The sequence below is a fragment of the Electrona antarctica genome (assembly GCF_951216825.1).
Source record: "Electrona antarctica genome assembly, chromosome: 6".
Classification (NCBI taxonomy): Eukaryota; Metazoa; Chordata; class Actinopteri; order Myctophiformes; family Myctophidae; genus Electrona; species Electrona antarctica.
The window spans coordinates 20,070,856-20,097,810 of record NC_136811.1 but is presented as its reverse complement, the minus strand read 5'-3'; the positions used below and the strand labels follow the sequence as shown (position 1 = coordinate 20,097,810).

At 42.6% G+C, this 26,955-nt stretch overlaps 2 protein-coding genes across 2 annotated transcripts; both read right to left on the bottom strand.

Annotated features, from left to right (window-relative positions):
- Nucleotides 1-657: 657 nt before the first annotated feature.
- pi4kb (phosphatidylinositol 4-kinase, catalytic, beta) lies at nt 658-25,865 on the bottom strand. The gene is made up of 13 exons (XM_079504304.1): nt 25,596-25,865; nt 19,167-19,954; nt 13,563-13,919; nt 10,719-10,946; nt 9,827-10,054; nt 9,466-9,575; nt 8,725-8,829; nt 7,341-7,464; nt 6,818-6,931; nt 6,084-6,235; nt 4,487-4,619; nt 4,011-4,131; nt 658-3,324 (listed from the first exon to the last, which is right to left on the bottom strand). Exons 2-13 carry the CDS (start codon nt 19,935-19,937, stop codon nt 3,143-3,145), a joined length of 2,625 nt encoding a protein of 874 aa, XP_079360430.1. The 5' UTR covers nt 19,938-19,954; nt 25,596-25,865; the 3' UTR covers nt 658-3,142.
- Nucleotides 16,482-18,074, bottom strand: LOC306924363 (protein angel homolog 2-like; the record flags this gene model as incomplete). Its single annotated transcript, XM_079502857.1, has 1 exon — nt 16,482-18,074. The coding sequence occupies one exon, from the start codon at nt 18,072-18,074 to the stop codon at nt 16,482-16,484; it is 1,593 nt and encodes a 530-aa protein (XP_079358983.1).
- Nucleotides 25,866-26,955: the final 1,090 nt, after the last annotated feature.

Below are 26,955 nucleotides of genomic sequence, written 5' to 3'. Positions count from 1 at the left end.
CGATTTTGGGTGGATTATTTTGTGTTTCGGGCATTAAGGTGCTAATAACAAGAAATGCCCAAGGGATATCACTGGGCACCCTCTTGAATTATTAAGAGGTGACCCCAAGCTACAAGAATCAGTTGACAAAAAAACTTTATCTGACGAAAACCACGTTCAGCCAAAAATCACCCTTCGGTTCCCGGACTAATGCCCAAAATGAATGGTAGATGTTGGACACTTCTGGTAATATTTTACCCAGCTTCATGAGGTTCCGTTCGAATTATGCACATGTGCTTTGTTCAAAGGTAATTTGTGGATTCCCCCCCCCCCCCCCCCCCCCCCCCTGTAAATGTTATAGCCAATCAGCTGTGATGTGTCGTGGTTAAAAAAAAGAAAAAGAAAAACATGCATGCACAATATTTTAACAGCTCAAATAAGGAAAGAATCGTTGAAAGGATGTTCTCTGCATGTGTGGTTCCAACCGTGGACCCTGAAAGGTGTGAGGTGTGCTTTACTGGTGACTGTTGGTGATTAATTTCAAATTCAAGGCACACTTAAACCAGCAGCCTTCTGCAACAAACCCATCTGACTTTTTAATTCCAATGTGGGTGAATAATCCGTCTCTGATTTCAGACAGCTGATGAAACACTAGCTAAAGTGATAGAACAAGTCAAATTAAGACAAGAACATTTAATTTATTGTATAAAGGAACATTTACAGAGTTAGGTAGGTAAGAATACTGACAACATCTTGATGAAACCCAGCCCATCACTTCTGGGAGGCTATAGTAACAGACTAATAGATTAACTCAAACATTTGGTATTTAATATAAATTAACAGAAACTAAACTGTTAGTAGTGACAGTATTGCAAAAACATACAGACACACTGCATGTGTGTGTGTGTGTGTGTGTGTGCTTGCGTGCGTGCGTGCGTGTCTGACGATCAGTCAGGTTTCAAACCATGTTGGCTTTTCTACTGAACTGGAATCAGTCTCCAACTGATGAAATGGCCAGGACAACAAGTGTGACTGTGTTCAATAGATCTCTGCAGAACTATGCATTCAGTAGATCTCTAAGACTATGCTGTCCAGTTGATCTCTACACATGACTAGAGATGGGACGATAATTGTAATTAAAAAAACTCAATAATCATATCGTGGAGATTTTAATTTATCATGAACTTGTCCTCCGTCATACACTAGGAATTAGTTTTTATTTTAGCTGCAAATTCGGTACCACTTAAACCCTCTACACCAACACCTGTATATACCGTGTAAAGTATATGTACATTGGTACGCTCTTATTTCACTCTACACTAATCGATTGGCCAAAAATATTCCCCCCAGAATAGGGATGCTGGGTGTTCAAGTGGTGAACAGAAGTGCCATATTGATTATCGCAACATTAATGAATATAATAATTAATCATTTTTGCCACAATAACATGTAATCTTCATATCGTCCCATCCCTACACATGACTGTGTAGAGTAGATCTCTATAGAACACACTGTTCAGTAATGAGTAGAGTTTGTCTTTACAGCAGACTGGGAGCCAGTGTGGATAACGTTGGTTCCCAGTATAAACCTTAGCTTGGCTTCATTACCTCCTGTTTGAACTAGGGCTGCACTACTATGACTAAAACCATCACTATGATTAATTGTGATCACGTTTGTTAATCCCAATTATGATCGATTTTATAATACTTTTTTGGTCATTGTGCTTCTCTTGTTGTCATATCTTTGGTGGTATGCCATTTTATTGTAGGGCTGAAACTACCAATTATTGCCGTTGCAATTATTCTATACATTACTTTTTTTGCTCGAATAATTGAGAAGTGTTTTTAAAATAAATATTTTCATATAGAAATCATATGCCATATTTTACACACTTTGTCGGACAACAATGTCGTGCAAAAATAGCCAAAATAGCGCCCCCTACGAGCTTACAGATAGGCTATTTTCACTAATATGAAAATAATTGTCTTTTTTGAAAGAATTACATTCCCATAATTATGGATTATTTCAATAATCAATTAAATCGATTAGTTCCATTAACTGTTTCACCGCCTTTGTTATTGTTCCTCTGTGAGCATGACGGCTGCAGAGATGAGCTGTACAATGTTCTAGTTATTAAGGCTACAATCCACACGTTTTATGTCCTCTCCCGATGCGAGAGAGGCCGTTTGCAATTGTCAACACCAGAGATTCCAACCAGTAGGCCTCTGGTCAAGCATAATAGGTTTTAAGTGGTTAAAAAAAAGCGCTTTATTCGCACTCACAAAAAAGGTTTCACAGCTTCTTTTTAATACGTCACAGCAGCAATCAGAAATAGACGCGTATCGCGCTGAAGGAGATGTACCACGGAAATAGGTTAAAATTACGTTTCGATTAAAAATATGATCCAAATTGTAATGGAGAAAAGACGAGGGCGATATCCAGCAGCTGACCAAATTAAGGTGTTTGAAGCAACTGCCAAGTTTCATAAAATCACAATTTATAAATTCTGATCCATTGTGCAGCCCCGGTTTAAACGCACTGCTCTGTAACTTCAGAGGGTCACGGGGTCACCTGCTCACATCAGAAAAATGGAGTGATGGGTCAACGGTCAAATCAGGACATTTCCTGTTCTGGTCTAATCCAACTGGCCCCCTGATTGGTTAAGAAGCCAGCCCCTGGGTCGATGAGCGAGTGTTTGAACCATGACAACAACAACAAAAATCACAAATTCAAAACAAAAAGACAAAGAGAAAAAGTGGAATCAGTCAACCAATCAGCTGTGAGACTGGCAGGGGTCTGTGGGGGGGGTTTAATGGTCAGTCTGTGTGGGTAGAGGATCATGGAAAAGGTGGCGCCAAAAGCTCTGGGGGAGTGGTCTCGGTACGGCCAATGCCGACAGGTCTTACAAACAAACGCACGCACGCATACAATCACACGCATACTCTCTCACACACACACACACACACACACACACACACACACACACACACACACACACACACACACACACACACACACACACACACACACACACACACACACACACACACACACACACACACACACACACACACACACACACACACACACACACACACACACACACACACACACACACACACACACACACACACACACACACACACACACACACAGTATAGTTTCACATGATTCCGTTGGTGAGGTATTGGAAGCCGTCGTATAGTTTGGTTGTGATGGAGCGCATGGATCCATCCACCAGCTGATCCACCAGCACCTGGAGTTGCTCCTCCGTCAGACTCATGTGGAAGCGCTCCTTTAAGGCACGCATGGTGCTGCTGCCGTGGAAACAGGGGAGCTGGGAGCCTGACCAAACATATTCACACACAAAGTGCACGTTATTAATGGGGCTATGCAACAACAGCATTAATTTTAAGCAGCTACTTATAGCATAAGATTAGTAGTAAAGTAAGATAAGATAGTAAGATTAAATGTATTGTTCCTTTAATGTTTCTATGAATAATTACTTTATGCATTTGTGTCATTTGTGTCTGGTAGGTAACCACAAGGTTGCCAGTTCGAACCCGGGCTCCCCCAGAGTTAGTGTCAAAGTGTCCTTGAGCAAAGCACTGAACCCCTAATTGCTCCCGATGTGCTGGTTGGTGCCTTGCATGGTTTCCGCCGCCATCAGTGTATGAATGTGTGTGTGAATGTAATGCACAATCTATGTAAAGCGCCTTGGATAAATGCACCATTTACCATTTACCACTGATGACACGGAGGAGATAACACGCCCCCAGCACCCACTAATACTCTAGTCTATAATTCTGAATATTTTCTTCCTTGGCTGTGACATACAGCAGGCATATTCACTTAGTTAAAACACTTTAAAATACAGCGGACAACACGCTTAATGAAGCAAAACGTTTTGGTCATATAGACCTTCCTCAGGCATCAACAAAATGCAAGAGGCACATTTCACTGGATATGTAAATATATACAGTGACAAATACTGAAGACCGAACCATCATGAATTATTATGTTACTGTTACCTTGTTGCATGATCTCTACCAAGCCGATGACCCTGTCCATATGTTTTCTAGCTGCTATGAGTCCTTGCAGCATCAACATCTTATAGTAGTTAAACATATCTCCATCCTGCCCCCCCATCACCTGCAACACAGCACAACACAATATGGTCTTAAACATGTCCCCTATCACCTGCAAAATAACACACAATATGGTCTTAAACATGTCCCCTATCACCTGCAAAATAACACACAATATGGTCTTAAACATGTCCCCTATCACCTGCAAAATAACACACAATATGGTCTTAAACATGTCCCCTATCACCTGCAAAATGACACACAATATGTCTTAATTTCTTAAACATTTCCATATCACCTGCAAAATAACACACAATATGGTCTTATAGTAGTCAAACATGTCTCAATCCTGTCCCGCATCACCTGATAAACACACAAAATGGTCTTACAAATAATATATTAAGTCTAGACAGACTCACTTCCACAAACTCGGCGGTCAATTTGAAGGCCGACGTCTCGAACCCGAGGTTCCGAGGAGAACTGGACAGAATGAAGCCAAAGTCTATATGGATGATGTGTCCCTCAGCATCCAATAGGATGTTCCCATTGTGCCTGAGAGGGGGGGCGGGGCATAGAGACAGACAGAACATTAAAATGTAGTTCACAACAACTAGCAGTATTACCAAGATTAGTATTAGAACTAGTATTACCAATAGTAGTGTCTCAAATAGTAACAGGTCAGATAGATCAGACAGTAGAGATGGGACAATATGAAAATTACATGTCACGATTATTGTGGCAAAAATAATTGTGATCAACAATATTATCGCAATAATGAAAATATACTCAAATCTTAAAATGGCATTTTTTTAACCACTTGAATTATAATGCGTTATTGTAAATGTACATTGAACATTCTGTATCAGACTGAATAACATCAGCTGCAACAGTGAAGTTTCAGCACAGCCATGTTACCGTTGGATTAAACATAAACTGCTATTATTATTTGTCAGGTTTACTGCCATTGTGGACCGCATGGATTGTCCCACCGTGAAGATTTTCTACTGAACTCTACAGTGTATCCAGTACTATACAAGACCAGCTTACGGTGGTCTGCTGCCATAGTGGGCTACAGAGGAGCTGCAGTGCTCGCCCCATGGTGAAGACAGTACTGTACCATTTACAGTGGTAAAGCCAGCTTCTAGTTGTTGTTGTGTTGTCTGACAGCAGGAGGACCAGACAGCTGTATTGAAGCCAGCTAAAAGTTGGTGTGTATATGCCTGGTGTCAGAGGATAACATTTCGCACTGAGGCCAGACTAAAGTGTGTGAGAGCACATCCAGAGTCGGAGGAACCAAAGTTCTTCACATCCAGGGCCGAAGTATTTTGTTTTAAGTTTGGACTTTTTCCAATTTTCCTATTTTCTAATTTTTTTAATTTATTTTTGTACTTTTTGAGAGCTCTATTTTTGTTTGAGTACCCATTCAGGAAAGGACAGAACTGCAAAACACTAATTTAGAATTAGGTATTGCGTGTGGGGTTCAGGGTTATTGTGATTTTATTTGTTTTGTGAAGTACGCTCCAGTTCGAACTTAAAATTTAATTTGATCAATTCAATTGAAACCGTATAGTAATACGCTATCTAAAATAAAATAAAATTCCTTATTCAAGGTGATCCATGGTTGTGTTGTTTATTTAATTATAAACGGACACTGGGTTATAGGAAAAATGAACCATTTGAACCCCAAGCATCCCTACTCTGGGGGGAACGTTCGCCAAAAATAGCCGACCTAGAAGCTTGTACATCTGCTATTTTGGCCGAATCGGTTACTGTAGAGTGAAATAAGTAAAGTGCACTCTTTTCAGGTCCGTTTTATCACGTATAGCACAGGTTTAAGTGGTACTGAATTTGCAGCTCAAAAATAAACTAATTCCTACTGTATGACGGAGCACAATTTCACGATTAATTTAAATCTCCACCATGCGATAATTGTGAATGTTTTTTTTAATCACGATAAACTATAGCGATTATCGTCCCATCCCTATCAGACAGACAGACAGACAGACAGGTACCTACCTGTCTTTGACCTGCAGCAGGTAGCAGATCAGACTGTAACCTGCACAGCTCTGGACAAAGTTCCTCTGAGCACACAGGAAGTTCTCTGTGGTGTGGGAGCCGTGCTCCTGCAGGAAGTAATCTAACATAGACATCTGACTCTGTTTCTTCACCTGCAATTAGACCAATAAACCACACTGTCAATGAGTGTGTGTGTGTGTGTGTGTGTGTGTGTGTGTGTGTGTGTGTGTGTGTGTGTGTGTGTGTTAGAGCTGCCTGCAAGTATCGATTATTCTATTATTATTTTTTTAATACTGTTTTTATTAGGCATTTTGTATTATGACATAACTTCAGAATATCATTGGCAGATAATGAGTAATTAAGTGACATAAAATGAAAAAAATAATAGCGACAGGTAGTGTAAATGTTCCAAATACAATACATAATAAAAAAGGTACATAAATGTGATAAACAAGAAAAAACAAAAAACAGTTAAACAGTGACAAATGTGAACAAACAAAATAATGATTATTCTATTCTTGATCACCTTTTTGTATAATCTCATCATGAAAAAGAATATATACGGTATATATCAACGCAAAGCAAAAATAAATCTGTCAAACGACCAAATCAATTAGTATGATGAATCACTTAAGCACAATTTCATAGTTTGTCGTACAAACTGTGTGTGTGTGTGTGTGTGTGTGTGTGTGTGTGTGTGTGTGTGTGTGTGTGTGTAGTGCGTGTTCGGTCACCTGGTGTATAGAAACAGCGTTGACTACAGGTTCTATCATCCCACTGTCTGATGACAACACCAGGATCTTATAAGGTTTAATCCACAGAGGAAGTCTCTCCTGCTGCCAGATGCTCTGAGAACAAACACACACATAAATATTTTATTATTCCCTTCAGGGATAATAAAGTATATCTCATATGATCGTATCGCAGAGGTTTAAATGTATTGTGAAATTGTCCCCGTCATAGACTAGGCACTTGGTACGCTCTTATTTCACTCTACACAAACCCATTTGCCAAAAATAGCCCATCTACAAGCTCACAACACGTTGCGTTGCAACACGCTGTGAGGTTGTAGATTGGCTATTTTTTGGCAACCCCTCCCCCTCCCCCTCAAATAGGGATGTTGGGGGTTGTATCTGTACCAACATACAAAAAACATGACATTTGTGAATCAATAATCGCCCATGTCCACATCACGATTAATCTATGAATCTATTTTCCACCCCTAATCAGTGGTGTGAGGCTAGGACTGTACAGTACCTGTAGCTGTTGTAGGACCTGATGGGCCAGAAGTTCCTGCCTGAGGTCATCTCCACATTTAACAATAACAGAGAGCAGCCTCCAGTTTGGCATGTGACCGTATGGCGAACCTTCTCTGATTCGCCTGAAAACACACAAATACAACTATTACAATACTCTACTGGACAATACTATACAATACTAGTTTACTGTACAATACTATACTACTACTGATACCAGGGCACAGCCAGGAAAGGCAGGAGGCGAGTCCGCCCTACTGTATGTAGACACACTGTAGCATGAGGGTGTGGAACTTAAGGCAGCGATTCAAGAGTCCCGAGTTGGCGTTGGCTTGACGGCACTCTCAAATCGCAATACTAATACTATTACACCCAACCACAACAACTAGTGGTTTGAGCCGACTGACACTGGCATCCTTAGGCTTGAATTATACGTGGTTGCGTTGTAGATCTGCTATTTTAGCTGGCCGGAGTATAAATAACCCTTGAAGGATTAGTTTGCCACTTCGCCCAAAAAAGTGACTTATTTTGAGGGGCGCTAGTTCAGCTATGTCCAGCTTTTGGTGTGTGTGCACAAACTTTGTCTTACACAAACATTCAAATGCCATTGACAATGCATGGACGATTTTGAGCGTTTGTGTAAACACAAACATTGCATAACACAAACATTGATGACGAAGGTGAGGATGGAAATTGTGATATGCCGGAATGAGATGATGTATGATGATAAGAGCGCCCCTCACTTCACAGGTGTGAGACATCTTTACGCTGCGTAATAATGCCTTCTCCTCGTGTGCCAAATACCAACTTCTTCATACCACAAAGGCACATTCATCCCCCTATATCTAATGCGATTGTATTCACACCTGCGGTGATCCGCACTTGAAGCGAAGTGAAACCCCTGTTTTTTGGCGAAGTACAATGCGGTTCTTTGGTGTGCTTCAGGATTCGAATGAGCCTTCATACCTGCCAAACGAAGCGCACTTTCCGACAATACGCAGCAGTATAGCATGCTGGTGTGAATGCGACATGAGTCTCCACCAGTCACCAAAGTATTGCCTCAGTCATCCGACAAAAACGGCTTCATGGGTGTATAATATTGGTAGAAAATAAGTCATTTTTGAGGGGGAACTACTCCCAGTGTCTATCCCTAATCTGGGCGACCATCAATTTTGTCAAAAATAGCCGATCTACAAGCTCACCACTTGTAGTGGGGTGGCTGAGGGGGTATATTGTATTGCCACTGGAGGAAAGGTCATACGGTCATCAAAAACAGTAGGTGGTGATCCAACAATCTGATGACTGATCCCTTCGGTTCAGTCTTCTGTTTTGAGCTTTTAGGTCCATTAATGTGATTAATACAAGCTTCCTGGTGTTAGCATCACCTCATTTTCTCCTCCCAGGGCTCTTTGAGGGCCACAGCTGAGGGGTCCTCAGGGTCTCTCTTAAAGGACGTAGGAGGATGTGCCAACTGTTCTGATAGACGCCTCCTGAAACACAGACAAGAGCACGCACGCACACACGCACGGTTTATGCTAACAGCTAGCGGTAGACATAGAGTTAACAGTAACACACATAGCTACCAGCTGTCTACCAGTTCAATCCAACTGATGTTTTCAAATCATCATGGCTTGTGAAGTGAGCTTGTTTAGCCAGTAGATGGTGCTAATGCCTTATTTAACTACAACAGTACATACAGCATCACTATCATGACACCTACTGTAGCTGGCAAAATAACAACACTAGGGCAGTGGTTCCCAAAGTGGGTTATAGGGACTCCCAGGGTTCCTCTGATGGCGTATAGTTTATACAAGTATAACTTGTATAAAGTGGAGGGGACGTGTCGTCCAGCCCACCCAGAATTTTAGCAACCATGTAAAAGTTGCACAGGAAGAAACACACTCAATAGATTAAAGCTGGCGGTCAGCTAATGGCTGATGTTTGCACCCATTTTATATGATACATGTCTTGGTGAAGAAAAATAAAAATAAAAAATTGGGCGATTTGAACTGAAGACCTGATGTTGGCCAGTTAAAGTGTGTGTGTGTGTGTGTGTGTGTGTGTGTGTGTGTGTGTGTGTGTGTGTGTGTGTGTGTGTGTGTGTGTGTGTGTGTGTGTACACATACCTGATATCTCCTGCTGCGATGAAGATAGGCTCTTTATTCTCCAGACTGGTGATGCTGTCCACTGAAAACTGACTGATGTTATCACAGCTGTTAGTGTGAATCTCCGTGAGCTATGGAGAGAGAGAGCGACACAGACAGAGTGAAAATGGATGGTGAAAAAATGGTGAAAATTAAATAAATGATGAAACAAAATGTGGTTCTCCATTATTCAATTAATAAAAAATACGAATCGGTAGAATAATAGAAGATATTTGATAGTTGCAACCCTAACTGTACAGTATATGCTCAGATTTGACTGACATTGGGTTGACTGACACTGCGGTCAATATAAACAGTGACTGGCTGAAGTCAGGAGCCCCACCTCCACCTGCAGATCTGCGATGTCGTCTACGCTCCAGGCCTCGTCGTCGTTGTCGTAGTTTGGAACCGTGGAGAAGCTTCCTGTCCGCTGCTCCGACGTCAGGAAACAATCCGGGAGGTTCTCCACCGAACGAGTGGAACGGATCCGGTTCTCTGGGATCCGCACCGGAACATTGGACGTCTCAAAGTTGTCACACTCCAAAACCTCCACGTAGATTAAATACGGAGCCTGGACACGTGCACACACACCCACAGACACACACCCACACCCACACCCACACCCACACCCACACACACACACACACACAAAATTGAACCTTGACCCTCTGACCCTAACCGTGAGCTTTAATCTTGACCCCCAAACTCTAACTTTGACCCCTAAATACTTTTTTGAGAACCCAATTATTTTATATTGCAGCGTTTCTACTTTTACTTAACCACTTAAACACTATATGGTTAAGCAGAGTGTCTGGGAGCTCTACAGTATACTAGCTTGCGACAACGTGTCGCAAGCTATATTCTGCGAAAGCTTTCCCCTACAATACGGTTACTGCTGGAGTTTAATCCAGTTTTCTGAAAAATAAAATGTTTGTGTCAGTGGTGCTCAACCTTTTTCATGTCAAGGACCCCCAGAATTATCTGTATTTGGCTGTGGACCCCCATCTGAAAATATGTAGTTATTCCCAGAAGTAAAGATTTGAGTTAAAAACGTTGGCTCTGAAAGAATATATATTCAAAGATTTGCGCCACATTTTCACGATTTAAAAAAAATAGCAGATGAGCTTGTAGATCTGCTATTTTTCAATAGCTAAAGTATAACATACTGCTTAAAACACCAAAAGGGGTTACCTCTTCCACCACCGCTCTCAGTACACAACGATGTAAAACATTACCTTGTCTTTGGAGTTGAGGACCACCGCCTGGGTGTGAGGGACCCGTACGACGTGGTGCTGGTAGGCAGCGGTCGGCAGCCACACACGCCCCGGCAGTTTGTGGTTGAGCAGCGACAGCTCCGAGACCAGCCTCTGTGTCTTCTGCTCTTTAGTGGGCAGCACGGCCAGGCGCTTCCCGATGCCCATCAGCGACTTGATGAACTCTCTCTGAGGAGCGAGACGCACAGGCTGACCGACGGAGAAAAGGAGACAAGAAGACAGTGAGACAGGAGAGCGGTGATACCGGGTTAATGCTTACATAAGTGGCCTGTCGCACGACAGGGGTCGTGTGCCATAAATAGCCGCTCTACAAGCTCACGACTAGGGTTGGGATTCTGAACCTGGTGGAACCAGGTGCAACATCGAGATATCAGGAATCACATATGGAACCGTTTCCAGAAGCGCTATGTGGATTTCACTAGTACTGCTATACAATTACAGTACCAGTGGTTCTCAAATGTTTCAATTTCAAGGACAGCCCTGTAAGGGTCCATTTAGAAGCCACGATAAGAATCGTTACATGGAACCATTAAGGAATCAGACCATTACGAGAGAATCGTTAAGGAAATGGAGTCATTAAAATCCTAAAGGATCCCAACCCTACTCATGACGTGTTGCATCATGAGCTCGTAGATTGTCTATTTCTGGTTTACGTGCCGAAGTAGAAATCAAGCTTCCGAGAAGAGAGACATTTCAGCTTGATGCAAATGCATCTCATTTGTTGAATCACAGTAAAGCAACAAAGTGGAGACATGAGAACCAGTTTTGGACACAAATTATCATCACCATCAACAAAGCAGACATTTTTTTTCTTCTTCCCTGAATCAGGTCAGGCAGAAGTTCAGCCTCGTAGAGTCCCAAAACCTACAACAACTGATTGGTACAAACTACAAACATAAAAACAAAAGGATTCGTAAGGATTATGTTACACAACTTCTAAATTAAAACGCATTCAGTCCGTGAACATGTACCACAGTATGACTTGTTTACTGCCGAATGCAGATCATAAGTTAAAGCTACTCCATGCAATTTGTTTTAATAAAAAGGCGGTGTAAGCGATACTTTTATTAAAAAATGTAGCGGTTTGTTCAGTAACACTGTAACAGGGGTCTCTTCAGTAAACACTCCCTGTCTCGACAGTAAACACTAACAGAGGTCTGCGGTAGAGGTCGGGATGCCAGTCCCATCCAATCACGAGAGAGAACTCGTACAGGACACAGGATAAACAATGAAATTCAAAGTGATGACACAAAAAAATGAGCCGACAAACTAGTCTATAGTAGTTGATAAACGGGTTCTCTCTCCTGATTGGATGAAATATGTGGCCCACCTGAAAATATGGTTACTCTTTATGAAAGAGTTGGAGATGACCCCTGTTACTGAACAAACACTAGTTAGTAATGAATGATTACTATCTTTGAGACATAATCAAAATTTTCACTAGTTTCACAGTTAAAGCTGTGGTTCCCAAAGTGGGGTCCACGACGCATAGCCAGGGGGTCTGCAAAATTATTCAGATTTTTTTTTCTTCATTGAATTATGGTATGTGTGATATGTGATCTTACCATAATCACAGTAATCCTTAATCATATTCCATCATTCAAGGGCCTTTGGTGATGAAACAGACTCCATGCAGTCACTTTCAGTTAGAGTGCTGCAGAGGCTGAGTGTCTGACTGTGACCAGCTGATGGTCGTTGACACTTAATTGATGCATCAAGGAAGGCAATTATGTTTCAAATATGTCAAATAGGTCTACATCTATTCTAAGATAGCATCTTAAATAAATGTTGTGAAAATGGGTTGTGACTTTGATTGAAAAGTTTTAATACAAATAGTTCCAATGGATTCTAAATGTAAGGTTGCAAATATGCTTATCGGTGTTGCGAGGATGAGGGGGTACCTGGAAAAAATTCTTCCCCCCAAGCGGTACTAAAGGACTTTATTGTGTTGAATTTAAACTCTCAGGTAACACCTAGTCCAGTCTGTATAGGTTAAAAAACTGATCGAAAGCACAGAGGCAACACAGTTCATGGCCAACGGGAGCCGCTATTGTGCCAAATGTGCATAGCATGGCTTTAACTACTGGTTATTTGATCAGAGTTTTGTTTTTTATTAGGTACTTAAATGGGATGTCCGTTACTGTCCGTGTACATGTTCAGGGGCCACACCCGTCCGATGACAACAACCGCAGAACAACCCAGAATGCATCAGGACAGAGAAGGTGGTGAACTTACGGGACCTGTCTCACTATCTGACCCCTGACAGTCAGAGCTGGAACCTGAAAGGTCGGAGGTCAAGAACATGACATCATCATATGCTGCGATGAAGACTTTCCATCCCGTCTGCATGCTGTTGTACTTCATATTTGTGTGTGCTCGTGCGTACTGCGTACATGCGTGCGTGGCGTGCGTGTGTTTTAACCCTGTAGGAATTGTAAAATGAATGTGATTTGACTGAGAACCTTTTGTGTATCAATATAATTTTTTTATCAGTTCTGTATAGGTGATGTTAGAATAATTTAAATGATATGCATCATCATTCTGTGACGTTCAATAAATACAAATTATTATTTGGACATTATTTATGCCACACGCTAGCTTGAAGATCAGTGCTTGTGGTTGGTGTAGTTGTCTTGTTGTTGCCATTTTAATGCCCTTGATCATACCACAGCGTCACACAAAAGGATCAAAAGCAGCAGATCAACAAGGAGCTTGCAGATCTGCTACTTTTGAATTTGAATCCTGAAAAGTAACCGTTTTTGAACGTGTGAGGTTTTCACCCGACAGAGAGACCGATCGATATACCTCGTCCTGGCTGTTCTCCACCTTGGGGTTGCTGGCGGTCCTCTTCAGGTTGCCGCTGCTGAGGCTGATGGAGACGGTGGCGTCCGACTTGGAGCGCTGGTGGGTGCGTTTGGTCGGAGACAGGCTGTGCTCCGCCCCCACGCTGGCGGCGGGGGGACAGAAGGGGGTGAGGGTGGTGAGGAGGAGCTCCCTCCGGGCCCGACTCGCCGATGGCTTCAGCTCGTCGGACAGGATGAGCTTTCGGAGCTTGGTGCCCCTGGAATGTCTCTGAGTGGAGATGTGCATGTCGGAGCTGTACGCGCCCAGCAGCCAGGCGCAGCGCAGCGAGAACGAGATGCTCTGTCTGCAACGGTGGACCTGGAAGGAACACACAACATCATCATCTGTCGTATTAATTAATGCACTGGTTCTAAAAGGTCGGGCCTGGGGACCTCACCAGGGGTCAAAACGGACACTTACAGGTCTATAACTCCCAAGAGTTTTTAATTTGTAGGCGGTTGTATGTTATTTTTCTCCATTTGTCATGATAACTCATGTTATCACTGTAGTGTGTGGGACTAGGGATGGAAATTTACTTCTACCTAAATCTGGCATATTTACATGAAATCGATGATGTGTATTGATTGAAATGTTCATTAAAATGCACTATCCCAGAAATAAATAAAGTGTACAAATGGAAGAAAATTAGAATCGATCAAATTGGGAGTCCATAGTTTAATGCATATCAAACTGGGGGTCCTTTAAATGTTATATTATTATAGGTGAAACATTTTAAAGAATTGTCAAATCATTGTTAAAAGATTAAATGTTAAATAATTATATTTAGATAGGATGTTGTTTAGACAGATGCTAAGATGTATGCTTGTTACTTGGAAGAACTCTGATCTTAGACTTTCTAAAGCCACATTTACACTGGCAGCCAAATCCAGCCTGATCCAGCCTGAATCAGATCTGAGGCACATCCAGATTGGAATGTGATTTGTTTAAATGAGTCATGCGACATGTTGGACTCGTTCATTTGGCAAGTGTCCCTTGCCAAAAAGAACAGCTCTTCAAGCTACCAACACACCATTAGGTTATTAGTCTGAATCTTGTTCATCTTGTTCTTGACATTCTACTTGAGAGTTCATTATTTTCGGATAACACACACCTTTGAGCGTTATCGCCATTCAAAATTAACATACTGGTAATAAAGCAGCATAATAAAAACTGTGCAGTTAACAGTTACTTATGTTTTCTTGTTTGCTGGGTGGCCTATCTATATAATAATCAGGGTTCGGCCTGACAATGCTGAACTTGAGTAAACTGTTTAATTCTAACTAACAAAGCCTACAAAGGGTGCATGTAACAAACATACCACAGTATCAATCTCATGAACCCTTAATAGCATATGGGAGAGACAACCAGTGTTGAAATAAGCAGTGTCACGGGGCAAGCCGTGCCCTATATACACACATGCATCAAACTGCTTTCGATAACATGTAAGGACTAATGTTTTAAACTTGTGTATTGAAAGTAACCATATTTCCCTTGATTAGGAAGGGGCCAGGTGCTATGCAGGAGAGGGGTGTTTCCTATGCTTTGAGTTTAATTGTCATAGAGTTTCCAACCCACGTTATACTTGTTTATTTGTAAAGCATCTTTAGTAATGTTTAGATTACTTTTATACAATGGGTTATTTATTGGATAATTTAGGGAAGTATTAATATGGAAGAATTGTTGCTAATTGAGTCTGTGTCCAGCGGTAGGGTCCACTCCCTATGGAGGCTGCAGGGACAGACAGGCAGTTAGGTGTGAGCAGGAGCACATGAGCTACAGGGCCTTGTGTGATCAAGGTATTGATGATATGCACACACGGCTGCCATCTTGCCAGCAAGGTGCTACCTAGGTGCAACTTCCCATAGACAGCCCATTCATCCAAACAGAAAAGTCCAAAGTCCTATTTAATTGTATTAAATAACGTCAAACTCAGGGACATTGCAGCTGTACAAAAAGCTTGAATTATCGTCTTACTATCTGCAAAGTGTTTTTCATAAAAATCCACCGTAGACATGTTATGAGCTACTTCCTGTCAAGAAATTCCTTGCAGATGATTATTCTTCTAAGTGTCAGAGTTTGGAAGCACTTGTTATCAGTAAAGCAACCTCCTGCTGCCTCCTGTATTATGTGCAAATTCTAAACAGGTGGTACACATGGGCTGTTGAGTGATAGTCAACGAGCACTTCCAAACTCCAGCACTTCAAAAATCATCTGCAAGGAATTTCTTGACAGGGAGTGGCTCATAACATGTCTACAGTGGATTTTTATTAAACAAACACATTGCAGATAGAAAGAGGATCATTCAAGCTTTCCGTACAGCTGCAATGTTGGTGAGTTTGACGTTATTTAATACAATTAGATAGGACTGTTCTGTTTGGATGAATGGGCTGTCTATGGGAAGTTGCACCTAGGTAGCACCTTGCTGGCAAGATGGCAGCCATGTGCATATCATCAATAGCCTGAAGAGAGTTCTTAACCAGTTGGGTTTAGTTAATTTGTGTTTTTCTCAAGTGCTTATTTAGTTTCATAATTTCTCTATTTTTGTCCAGTATTATTTTTGCTATTTTCCTTTTTTCACTGTAAAAACATCTGTACTGGAGTTTGGTGGAGGACGTTTCGGGAGAAATAAAAACCCATAGCATACATCTTGACTGTTCTTGGAGCCTTGACCATCGGCCAACTTTACAATCAGTTCAGTTCTAAAACACAGATTAATAAAAGATAGCGCAAAGTAGTACTACAGTTTCAGTGCTGCGGGTTCAAACTAACCCGTTCTGCGGGTTAAAAATCACCCGTGGCTCCCGACATGTGCTGCAGGTTAGGTTGGATGCCAGTAAACATCGTTCACCTTGCTGACATCACAATGACGCCACTCTGTGGTCAGCGGTGGAGACGGAAGCGAGCGAGGAGAGGCAGATGGTCAGATGAGTGATGCTGATTGGGCAAGTGGCGGACCGCCTTCAGCTCAGACTTTCCCACCAACGAGAGCCTGCCCAGAAGTTCCAGGCCCCGGCTGTCGGGGAGGTGCGAGCACGTGCCTGCGTCCGGTGGCGTGTACAGTATGTAGTCCACCGTGGAGTTCCAGGTGGTGACTTCGGGTGTTCCGTTGTGCGCCAGGAGGTGCTGGTAGGAGGATCGCAGATTCAGGCTATGATCTATTCTAGGTCTGTCTGATGTCATTTGGCTTGACACGGCTCCAGTATGGATGATGGGTGTAGTGGTGTCGCACAGAGGGGGTACAGTGGTGTAGTACCGACAAGGTCGAGTGGTAGTGGTGTAGTTGTGAAACTGTTGCTGTGCGTTGGTGTCATACAGACAGTGTGTGTCGACGCCCAGCCTCTGAGACCAGAGAGGAGCCGTGAGGAGACGCTGACCTCTGGGGGCGCTGTTCTGACCCGACACCCTGTCGACGGGTATGCCCTGGTACTCCAGAAACCCCGTCGTTAGGAAGCTGTACAGTGGACTCCAAGGCGTCGAGTTCAAATCCCCGCACATCACCACCGGATTGACCGAGCCGCCCGGGAGGCGGGACAGGCGGTTTATCTCGGCCAACAGGACGGCCAGCTGAGCCAGCTTGACGTCACCGCGCTGGGGGTTGTAGAGCAAGTGGGTGTTGGCCACACAGATGAAGTCTGAGGGATCCGATTGGACACAGTCGGTGGGGACGGGCTGCAGCAGGAGGATCAACCCGACATTGTCTCGGTCCAGGGGGGGAATGCCGGAGCGGAAGTACTCAACAGGGTGGGCGGAGAGGAAGGAGAGACGGGACGGCTTGAAGACGACTGCGCAGCCGTCGAGATTTGGGCCCGTACGCTTCTTATATTCACACTGGTATCCCATCTCCTGTAGAGCAGGTTTAATCTGCTTCTCGTAATGGTCCGCTTGCACCTCCTGAAGACACAGAATGTCTGCGTTGTAGTGGCGGATCTCAGCCAGTAGGTTGGGCAGCCTGTACTCCCAGGGCAGTGCCCTGCTGTGACAATGTTTATACAGAGAGGCGTTGCGATGTAGCAGCTCTTGAGACAGGATGTTGTAGGAGAGCACAGAGAATTCAAACATAGCACCCCCTGGAGGTCGGAGGACAGGACAGACTTCCCAATTCCTCTGCAGAGGCCTTGTTGGTGTCCTGGCCAGTGGATGCTGTGGGTGCCTATGCCGTCCCTGCCCCCAAGCACCCTTCACCGGGCGGGGGGTTCCGTCTCGGTTGATGCCGTTGCCAGGGTGAGGGGTTCTGCTTCTGTCGGTGCTGTTCTGGGTTAAACACGTAGCTCTGTCTTTCAGCTCTGAGTGACGCCCTGCGTATTTGCCGCCGTCTCCATACCTGTCTCTTTCTTTATCTCTGCACTCTTTCCTAGAGCTATTTTCTCTGCTTCTCGCGCTCTCCCACTGACCATTCGAGCTGACAGATAGCACAGGGATGGAGCCGGGACATTGGTCGGTTATGGCATGCCTTTGACCTCTCGATTCATACATATAACTTTAGCATGCATGTTATAACCACGATGACGAAGTTTTAAATCCCCACAGAGTGACGTCATGATGTCAACCGGCAACGATTGAGACCTTTCTCTGCGCTGTGCTTCCTTATTTGGGCAATACAGGAATGAGCATACCTCAGGTATGCGTACGTGTGTACGCAAACATTTTCTAAAAAGAGCAGGCTCATATGCATACAGGTAAAAAATGTTCAAATGTAACACCAGAATTGCCAGCCTCAGTCATTTAACACTCCCTGCTCCAAAAACGAACCTCCTTAAACAGTTATGTATCGATTAATATAATTTTGTTACCACCTCACTCATTAATATAATACAAAATAAATTATCTTTCAAATATGCTTTAAAGGAACACTTGTTACAGCTTGTTACATGACCGTAATGTAATTCTTATTATGTTTAATTTTATAGAATAAATTGTATTTTCATGTATTTAATCTTGTAGAATGTATTTGTAATTATGTATTTATGTGCTTTTTGTATGTATTTTATCAGGAAGATTAGCTGTCGCCCCGGCGTCAGCTAATGGGGATCCATTCAATAAACAATAAACAATAAATGTGACGTGTTGAGAGCTTGTAGATCGTCTATTTGTTTTTATTTATTTTTGAGGGGCGCTAGCCCCTCTTATGCCCAGCTTTGTGTGTCTGTGTGTACCTTGGAATGTGATGATTTGATTGGCCGAGCAGTGGCGAGCACGGAATGTGATGATGTATGATAAGAGAGCACCCCTCTCTTCATACAAGTGCGATTTTTTAAATAAAGGGTAGGTGGTGAATTTAAATTAAGTTTAGTATGTGGAAGTGTAGCCTTTTTTGTATAATAAAAGCTAAATGTTCTTTTCATCTACAAAGTATATTGTATTTGTATTTATGTGTTTACAAATCAAGTTAAATGTTAAATGTTAATGTTTCAAATAATGATTTCAAGATTCTGCACTTTTTCGTACAAGACATTGGTCAAAACATCAGTAATCTGTGGTCTAGGCTCTAGGACCTAGAGTCTAGGTCCTAGACCTAAAGCATTAGAGCCAAAGCCCTGGCATCGGACAGCCTGTAATAATACCCACCACATAAGGTTTAATGGCGTCCCCCACGTCTTCGTCCATGTGGATGTACATGTTGAGCAGCTGCGGGAGGTAGAAGTCCACCTCGTCGTGTTTGAAGCTGAACAGACGGTTCCCGATGTAGGCCTGCACGCCCGGCTCCTTGGAGTTGTGGAGGTAGGATATGGCCATGGAGACGTCGAACAGCTTGGACTCGAACAGGCGGAGCAGCCACGACTGCTTAGACGGGTTTTGCCGCTGGCGCCGGCGCGCGCTATGCACCGAACCCTCCTCCGGGCTACTGCTTCCGGCCCCGTTAGCCAGGCCCGGGGCGGGGTCGGGGGCAGGGTTAGAGTTGGAGTGGGGGTTAGCGTTAGAGTTGGGGTTGGAGATAGAGCTTGGGTCGGGGTTAGAAGTCGGGTCAGGTTCAGGATTAGAGTTAGGGTCATGGTTGTCGGTGGTGTCATTAGTGGGACCAGGTTCAGGGTTAGAGTTGGGGTCGGGGTCGGAAATGGGGTCCGGTTCAGGGTTAGAATCGGGGTCATCTTCATCCCCCTGCAGTCTCTTGACCTTCTGCAGGACCTCCAGGCAGGCCATGTCGGCCACGTCCTGGTCGATGCACAGACTGAGCTCCCCTACGCCCTCCCTGATGACCCCCAGCGGAGGACTGGGGTGGGGGAGCGGGTGGGGGGAGCACGAGGAGGAGGGGGTGGAGGGAAGGGACAGTGAGGACGAGGAGGGGCTGTGATCATCGCCGGAGAGAGAGGGAGACGTGTCCTGCTCTTCATCTCCCATCGTGCACCTCACCTCCACTGCAACACAGAGACACATTCTATGTCACAACATGTCAGGAGTGCAACAGTTAACTTCCTGTTTGGAAGTATGGGGTAACTCATTCAAGAGTAATATGACTCCTTTGATTATGTTACAAAAAAGAACGTTTGTATAAAGAAGATTTTAGAGCACACACCAATAGGCTTTTTATGTTATCAGGTGTTTTGAAAATCATGGATTTGGTTGAATTACGAACATTATTAGTGGTGTTCAGAGCGAAAAACAAATCATTACCAATACAGTTACAGAAGTGATTTGTGTTTAGCTCAGAGGATGAGGACCATAGAAGAAGACATCTGTTCGCCCGACTACACTAAAACAAATGTGCACTTCTGTTACAGGTATAAAGTTATGGAATTCACAAAACCAGGAGTTGAAGAGTGACAACAGTTTCAGTTTAAGAAAGTTTTAAAAAAAAGAAAAAATTATAAAATATGAATTAGAAGGTTAGATATAAGTGTTCTTTTGTTCCCTCAGCGTTGTTTTTGTTTGTTCTCTTGTTGAGCTCTATGTTCTTTTGTCTTTGTTATTTTTTCTTTCTTTTTTATTTGATATAATCATGGTGATATAAAATCTATGGTTGGTAGCAGCATCAATTAGATGTTTTTTTAATGATAGGGGCAGGTATAAATAAGATTTATCTTCTTCCTGCTCCTTTTCTTTTCTGGTATGGAATATGTAAAAAAATAAGTACAAAGTAAAATGAATATAATCATGTAAAACCATAACTGAAATGAAATAAATAAATATGAAATGAAATATGAAAAAACTATATTGATTTAAATAAAATACCCAATTTTACAAGCTCACAATGCATAGCGATTAGCGATGTGTTGTGATCTTGTAGTATAAAATACGGTTTAAGTGGTTTATAAGAAGGAAAAAAAAGTGTGTTTCTCGTTTTAAATGTATAAATATCAGTAATCAATGTAATCAATAATCTTAAAGAAATAATCAATAGTTGCAGCTGCAACAATTGATTATTTCTTTAAGATTATCTTATTACATTGATTACTAATGTCAAGATTCATTGCAAACAGAGATGAAAATTGAAGGACATGGAGGAAGTCCCCCCCCCTGCACATCAAAGGCCTGTCCTGTCATCACAAAACATCTCGTCTCTAATCTCGTCTCTTCAACAGATTAACACAGCTTAACACTGACCACACACACTACCGGTCAGACAAACACCCGATGAGGGTGGGGCAGAGATGTGTGTATCACCGGGTCCTTATTGTAAAATGACTAGTTCCTACTCAGGGAGCGAGGATTGGGGAACAATACAAGTTGAGAATGCATGGAGGTCTCTGTATATACGTGCCCTTTTACCCTATTGGCTGCATGTTAGTTCCCTGATGTCATCAGTATATTGTATATTGGTGTACACAGTACACCAATAACATAATTTCATTGTTCTGATGACACCAGGGATGATGAACGCGACCGGCAACAGCAGTGATCCAATATGACATCCAATATTTGATTCATTTATGAGGGGCGATGTCCAGCTTTTGGTGTGTGTGCACAAACCTTGTTGTCCTACACAAACATTAAATTCCTATTGACAATGAATAGACAATTTTAGGTCATAGTGTCTGATAATGTCATAGTGTACGTCATGATGATGTATGATGAAGAGCGCCCCTCACTTCACACGGGGGTGTGATTTTCTTATATCAATAAGGCATTATTTTCACTGGCCCCAGTGGGCAAGTGCCAGGTGTGTTCTGCTGGCCCGTTCAGTTTAAAGAGTACATCTGGGCCAGCGGGCCATTTATGTCAACTACTGCTAATACATCAAATTAGAATGTATTTCTATTGTATTTGTCTTTAGAATTCATAAAACTTCCCATGCTATACTCTCTCACACACACACACACACACACTCTCTCTCCCTCTCTCTCTCATGCACAAAATTGCACATCATTTAAATGGGAGCAGAGCGACAAAATGCACTCTCAGACGGAAAATATAACAGCTTTAGTTAAGCTCCCTATATCCCACTACGTATGTGAAGCATTTAAAGGGGTAATTTCCTGCTCATGCTTTATGTATGTCAGCACACTGAACGCTAAAAAACTATGGGCCCTATTTCTGTCAGTGCTAAACCCCTTATCCCTAAACTTCTTTGCCTTTTTTTACTATTTTGAAAAATAATAAAATCTACATAATCTACATAAACACATTGTGAGCTTGTAGATAGATCTACCCGGTATTTGAACTATTCAAAAATGTTTTTCAAAATAATAAAAAAGGCAAAGAAGTTTAGGGATAACTTGGATAAGGGGTTTAGCACTGACAAAAATACCTATCTTGGGCACGCCTTACCTTTTATCCCTAAACTTATTTGCCATATTTTACTATCTTGAAAACATTTTAAAATAGTTCTACTAGCCGATTTACATCGACACGTTGTGAGCTTGTAGATTGTCTAGTTGAACTATTTTGATGTTTTTCAAAATAGTAAAAAATGGCAAATAAGTTTAGGGATAAGGGGTAAGGGGAGGCGCAAGATATAGCCCCATGTGTACAGATACAGAATTCCGAAGAATAAACTTATACAACTCCCCAACAAATCACACCTGTGTGAAGTGAGGGGCGCTATTATATTAAAGTCTAACTCATGTCTAACTCTGATTAGGTGATGTAATGGTGATGTAAAACAAACGGTGTCAAAACAAACATTACATTCCCTTCATTGTCAATGGCATTGAACTAAAGACAAACATTAAACCTGTATATAGGAGGGTCTAGCGCCCCTCAAAAACGAAAGTTAAAGTTAATAAAATCACCTGTGTGAAGTGAGGGGCGCTCTTATCATCGTACATCATCATGGTGTAAAATAGACACTATGCCTATTTGCTCAGACACTATGACGTAAAGTTCTCCATTCATTGTCAATGGAAATGTAGTTTGTTTAAGACGAAGTTTGTGGATGGTAACTAAAAGCTGGATGTAGGAGGAGCTAAAAACACACTTGTGTGAAGTGAGGTGCGCTCTTATCATCATACATCACATTCCGTGATCAGCCAATCAAATCATCACAAAAGTCATTCCGGCCAATCACTTTTGGCATCTTCACTTTTATCCTCAATATGTACTTTGCTCAGCCAATCACAAGTCAATGTTTGTGTTAATTTACCACAAACATACGAAGCTGGGCAAAGGAGGCCCTCAAAAATAAATCAAACAATTCGCTTGGATGGACGCGAGCGCACACACGCGCACACACACACACACACACACACACACAGTCACACACACACAACAGTTGAAAAGACGGAGGAAGTCTCCTCCTTCAATGTCTCAGAAAAGTGTACAAATAAATAGTGTACAAATAAATTGGAAGCTAATACTGGTAATGAGGATTTTACTGTGTATGAGTGTCTCTTCTCTACTGTATGTCCAATGTCCAGTCACATGAAGTGGATTAATAAGCCTGCTTTCACTTCCCCTCATAATCAAACCGTTTGTTCGGAATCTGAACGACTTCACAGCCTCTTGTTGTGTGTGGGGAGGGAGTCGGGACATTATTCCACTTTCATAATCCACTAACATACGTCCATGCATGTGACTCACGAACGTTTGAGCTACTCACCAATACAAAGACGGGTTGTGTCAATAGAAAGCCTACTTTCCTTAGTGGACGCACTCTGAGCCCCCCACCACACGTATAAACGGTACTTTTTGGCCAAAAAGGGATTTTGTTTCCACCGGGAAAAAAATACTTTTAGTTACTCCAATGCGCCCTCTACCAATATTGCCCAGAGAACTGCCTCAGAGAATATGTTTTCCTCTGGTGAAAAAAAATCCCTTTCTGGCCAAAAAGTACCGTTTATACGTGTGGTGGGGGGCTCAGAGTGCGTCCACTAAGGAAAGTAGGCTTTCTAATGACACAACCCACCTTTGTTTTGGTGAGTAGCAAAAACGTTCTTTTAAAATACGCTAAAGAGGAGAGGCTGGTCTGATTTCGATTTGAGATTTAAAACCGAAAGTCCCATAGCCTTATACTGCAGGGCAGAATCGTAGAAGCAGTAGAAGGCTATGGACCAGAGCTAGGACATCATGTTGTTGACATCAGACATCATCATTGTGATGAAAGGCACTGCTCACTTCACACAAGTGTGATTTTTCTTTAACGTGGTTGCTTATTTTCTACTTAAAATACGTAAAAGTCTCTCTCACTCTGACTGCCAGTGACTTATGCCAGTGACCCTTCTCCATGCCAATGGTGGCAGTGGGCCTAAGGTTGCCTACCCCTTAGCCCGTCTCCGGACCCCCCGGGTTGAGCTCCTTTGGACCGCTACCACGAAGGGTCCGGTCTCACCGGCGTCAAGCGACATGGGATGCAATCTGACTTTCCCTGTTTTACCTCTGTGCTGCGGTGTCGGTGTCACGCTGACATATTCCAAAATAAGCATATGAACGCTATAGGAGACAACGAACCTTCTGACCCCCCCCGCGAACGGCTCAGAAGCCGTTAAGTATTTTTTATGTTTGTACGACCATTTTGGCAGCTCTGAAATTCTCTCTTGTTGACATCCCATTGTACCGCCTCCAGCATATCGGTTGGCTAGCTGCGCCTCCCTACGCGCCTCGTAGGCGCAGCTAGCCAACCGAGATGTCAACAAGGAGGGACCGAAGAGAGAATTTCAGAGCTGCCAAAACGGTCGTACAAACATTAAAAATACTTAACGGCTTCTGAGCCGTTCGCGGGGGGGGTCAGAAGGTTCGTTGTCTCCTATAGCGTTCATATGCTTATTTTGGAATATGTCAGCGTGACACCGACACCGCAGCACAGAGGTAAAACAGGGAAAGTCAGATTGCATCCCATGTCGCTTGACGCCGGTGAGACCGGACCCTTCGTGGTAGCGGTCCAAAGGAGCTCAACCCGGGGGGTCCGGAGACGGGCTACCTACCCCTAAACAAACACCCTGGCCTAAACAGATCAATAGTACACCCGCCTAAACCATTGGTTCTCAAGAAGAAAGAAAATTATTCATAATTTTCCAAACATTTTCGATATTAGGCTATATCCAATTTATGAAAGAAAGAAAAAGAAAGAATAACATGCAGATCAAATCTACTTTTTTCCAATAGCCAACATTTACATGGATAAAGTGGAGTCTGGGACCCCCTGGAATCCCCTCTACCCCTGGGGGTCCCCGGACCCCACTTTGAGAACCACTAAACTACACACATCAACTGTTGATGTGTCAAACTAACTTGACACATACACAGTCAGTCACACTAGAGCAGATCAACTACACACTAAAAATGACACACTAGTATAGTTGACAACTACATACACTAAACAGCTACATACAAACTTAACAGACCTGCTACACACCATGGATTCTAAACAGACCAGTTAATATCCCCAGACAGTAGAACATTGTGTCTTTCTTGTTGTTGTACCATTTAAAGAACTGTTAGCTGCTAGTCGGCTAACTTTAGCTCCGTTAGCATCATCAACATTATTATTATCATCATCATTGCCACCGTTTTAAACGTTTAGACGTCTAAAGCAGAAACTTTTAGAAGATATGACAACCACACAACCAAGTGCAACTTGTGTTGTTTTAGATGTGACAGTGGTAGAAAGAAGATTATTCGTACCTTAAAAGTGTTACTGGATTTAAACGTTAGATGATCCAGCTTCTCTCCTCCAGTTTGTATAGCTGTCCTTTAACCGCCTGCCTAGAATATTATAAATACCATGCTATAATATAGCATGCTACATGCTATAAAAGATGGAAAGCTCTTCGCCGTTCACGTCTTTTCCAACAGTAACAGTAGAATTTATATGATGACTTAAATTACCATATGAACCCGATATTATATTATTCACAGACAGGCTAGCAACAGACAGCTAGTCAGACGGTAGGGTTGCCAGATATCAGACTCAGGACAGAAACAAGCAAAACAACTATCAAAAGAAACCAAGAAAACTAAAAGTACTCTTATTTTATTTAAGTAAAAAGTATTGGCATCAACATATACTTTAACTCTTAACTCAGTTTCAGTTTATTTTTTATTTATAGTGCAACATCACCCCAATAAATCATCAACAGATAGGTGTAAAAATACGTTCAGAAAATCCATTAATACAGCATAGGGTTTTAAAACCACAGGGCAGAGCAAGGTGAATACAGTGGTTTCAGTGTAAATAGGTTAAACCATAATGCAGGGGAAAATATGGGTTTTAAGTCTAGATTTAAAAATGTCTAGTGAGTTGGCAATGGCATATCTAACAGCTTGTGGGAGAATTCCAGAGACAGGGGGCACGATGTGTGAATGCTCTGCTCTGCCCCCAACTGTTATTTTATTGTGGTATGTGACTGTGAGTTTTGCAGTATCTTGGGAGCGTAGAGGTCGAGGGGGGATGTATGCTTTTATTAAGCTGGACAAGTAGGCTATGGTGGAGCAAGTCCATTTAGGTCAGGAGGAGCACCTTGAAGTCGTCTCTGGCCTGTATGGGTAACCACTAACCAGTGTAGTGCTATGAGTGTGGGTGTGATGTGGTCGAATTTCCCTTTCCTTGTTAGTACTCTAGCTGCTGCAACTAAAATTAAATGCCACGGGTGTGGCTGAATTTATAACTTTGGGGCAGGCCCGTCTAGTTTAAATGGACAAGTATCAGTCAAAAGGGAGACATCTAAGACGAAGGATGGATGGGGAAGGATCAACATATGGAACGTCAGAACAGGTCAGCTCCATATATGGAGATCTAATTGGGTTTGAGGTTTGAGGTCAGAGGTATACAGTTTCTGGCCAATATTGATAACATTAGGGATCTCCATATATGGGCATTCCCATATATGGGCTTTCCCATATATGGGCTTAATATTGATGACATCAGGGATCTCCATCCCTGATGATGTCATGAGGCGTGATGATATATGGTCATGCCTGGGGTGACCAACCAACCAACCAACTGACGGGAGATGCACGATTTCATAAATGCGACCTGCAGTCA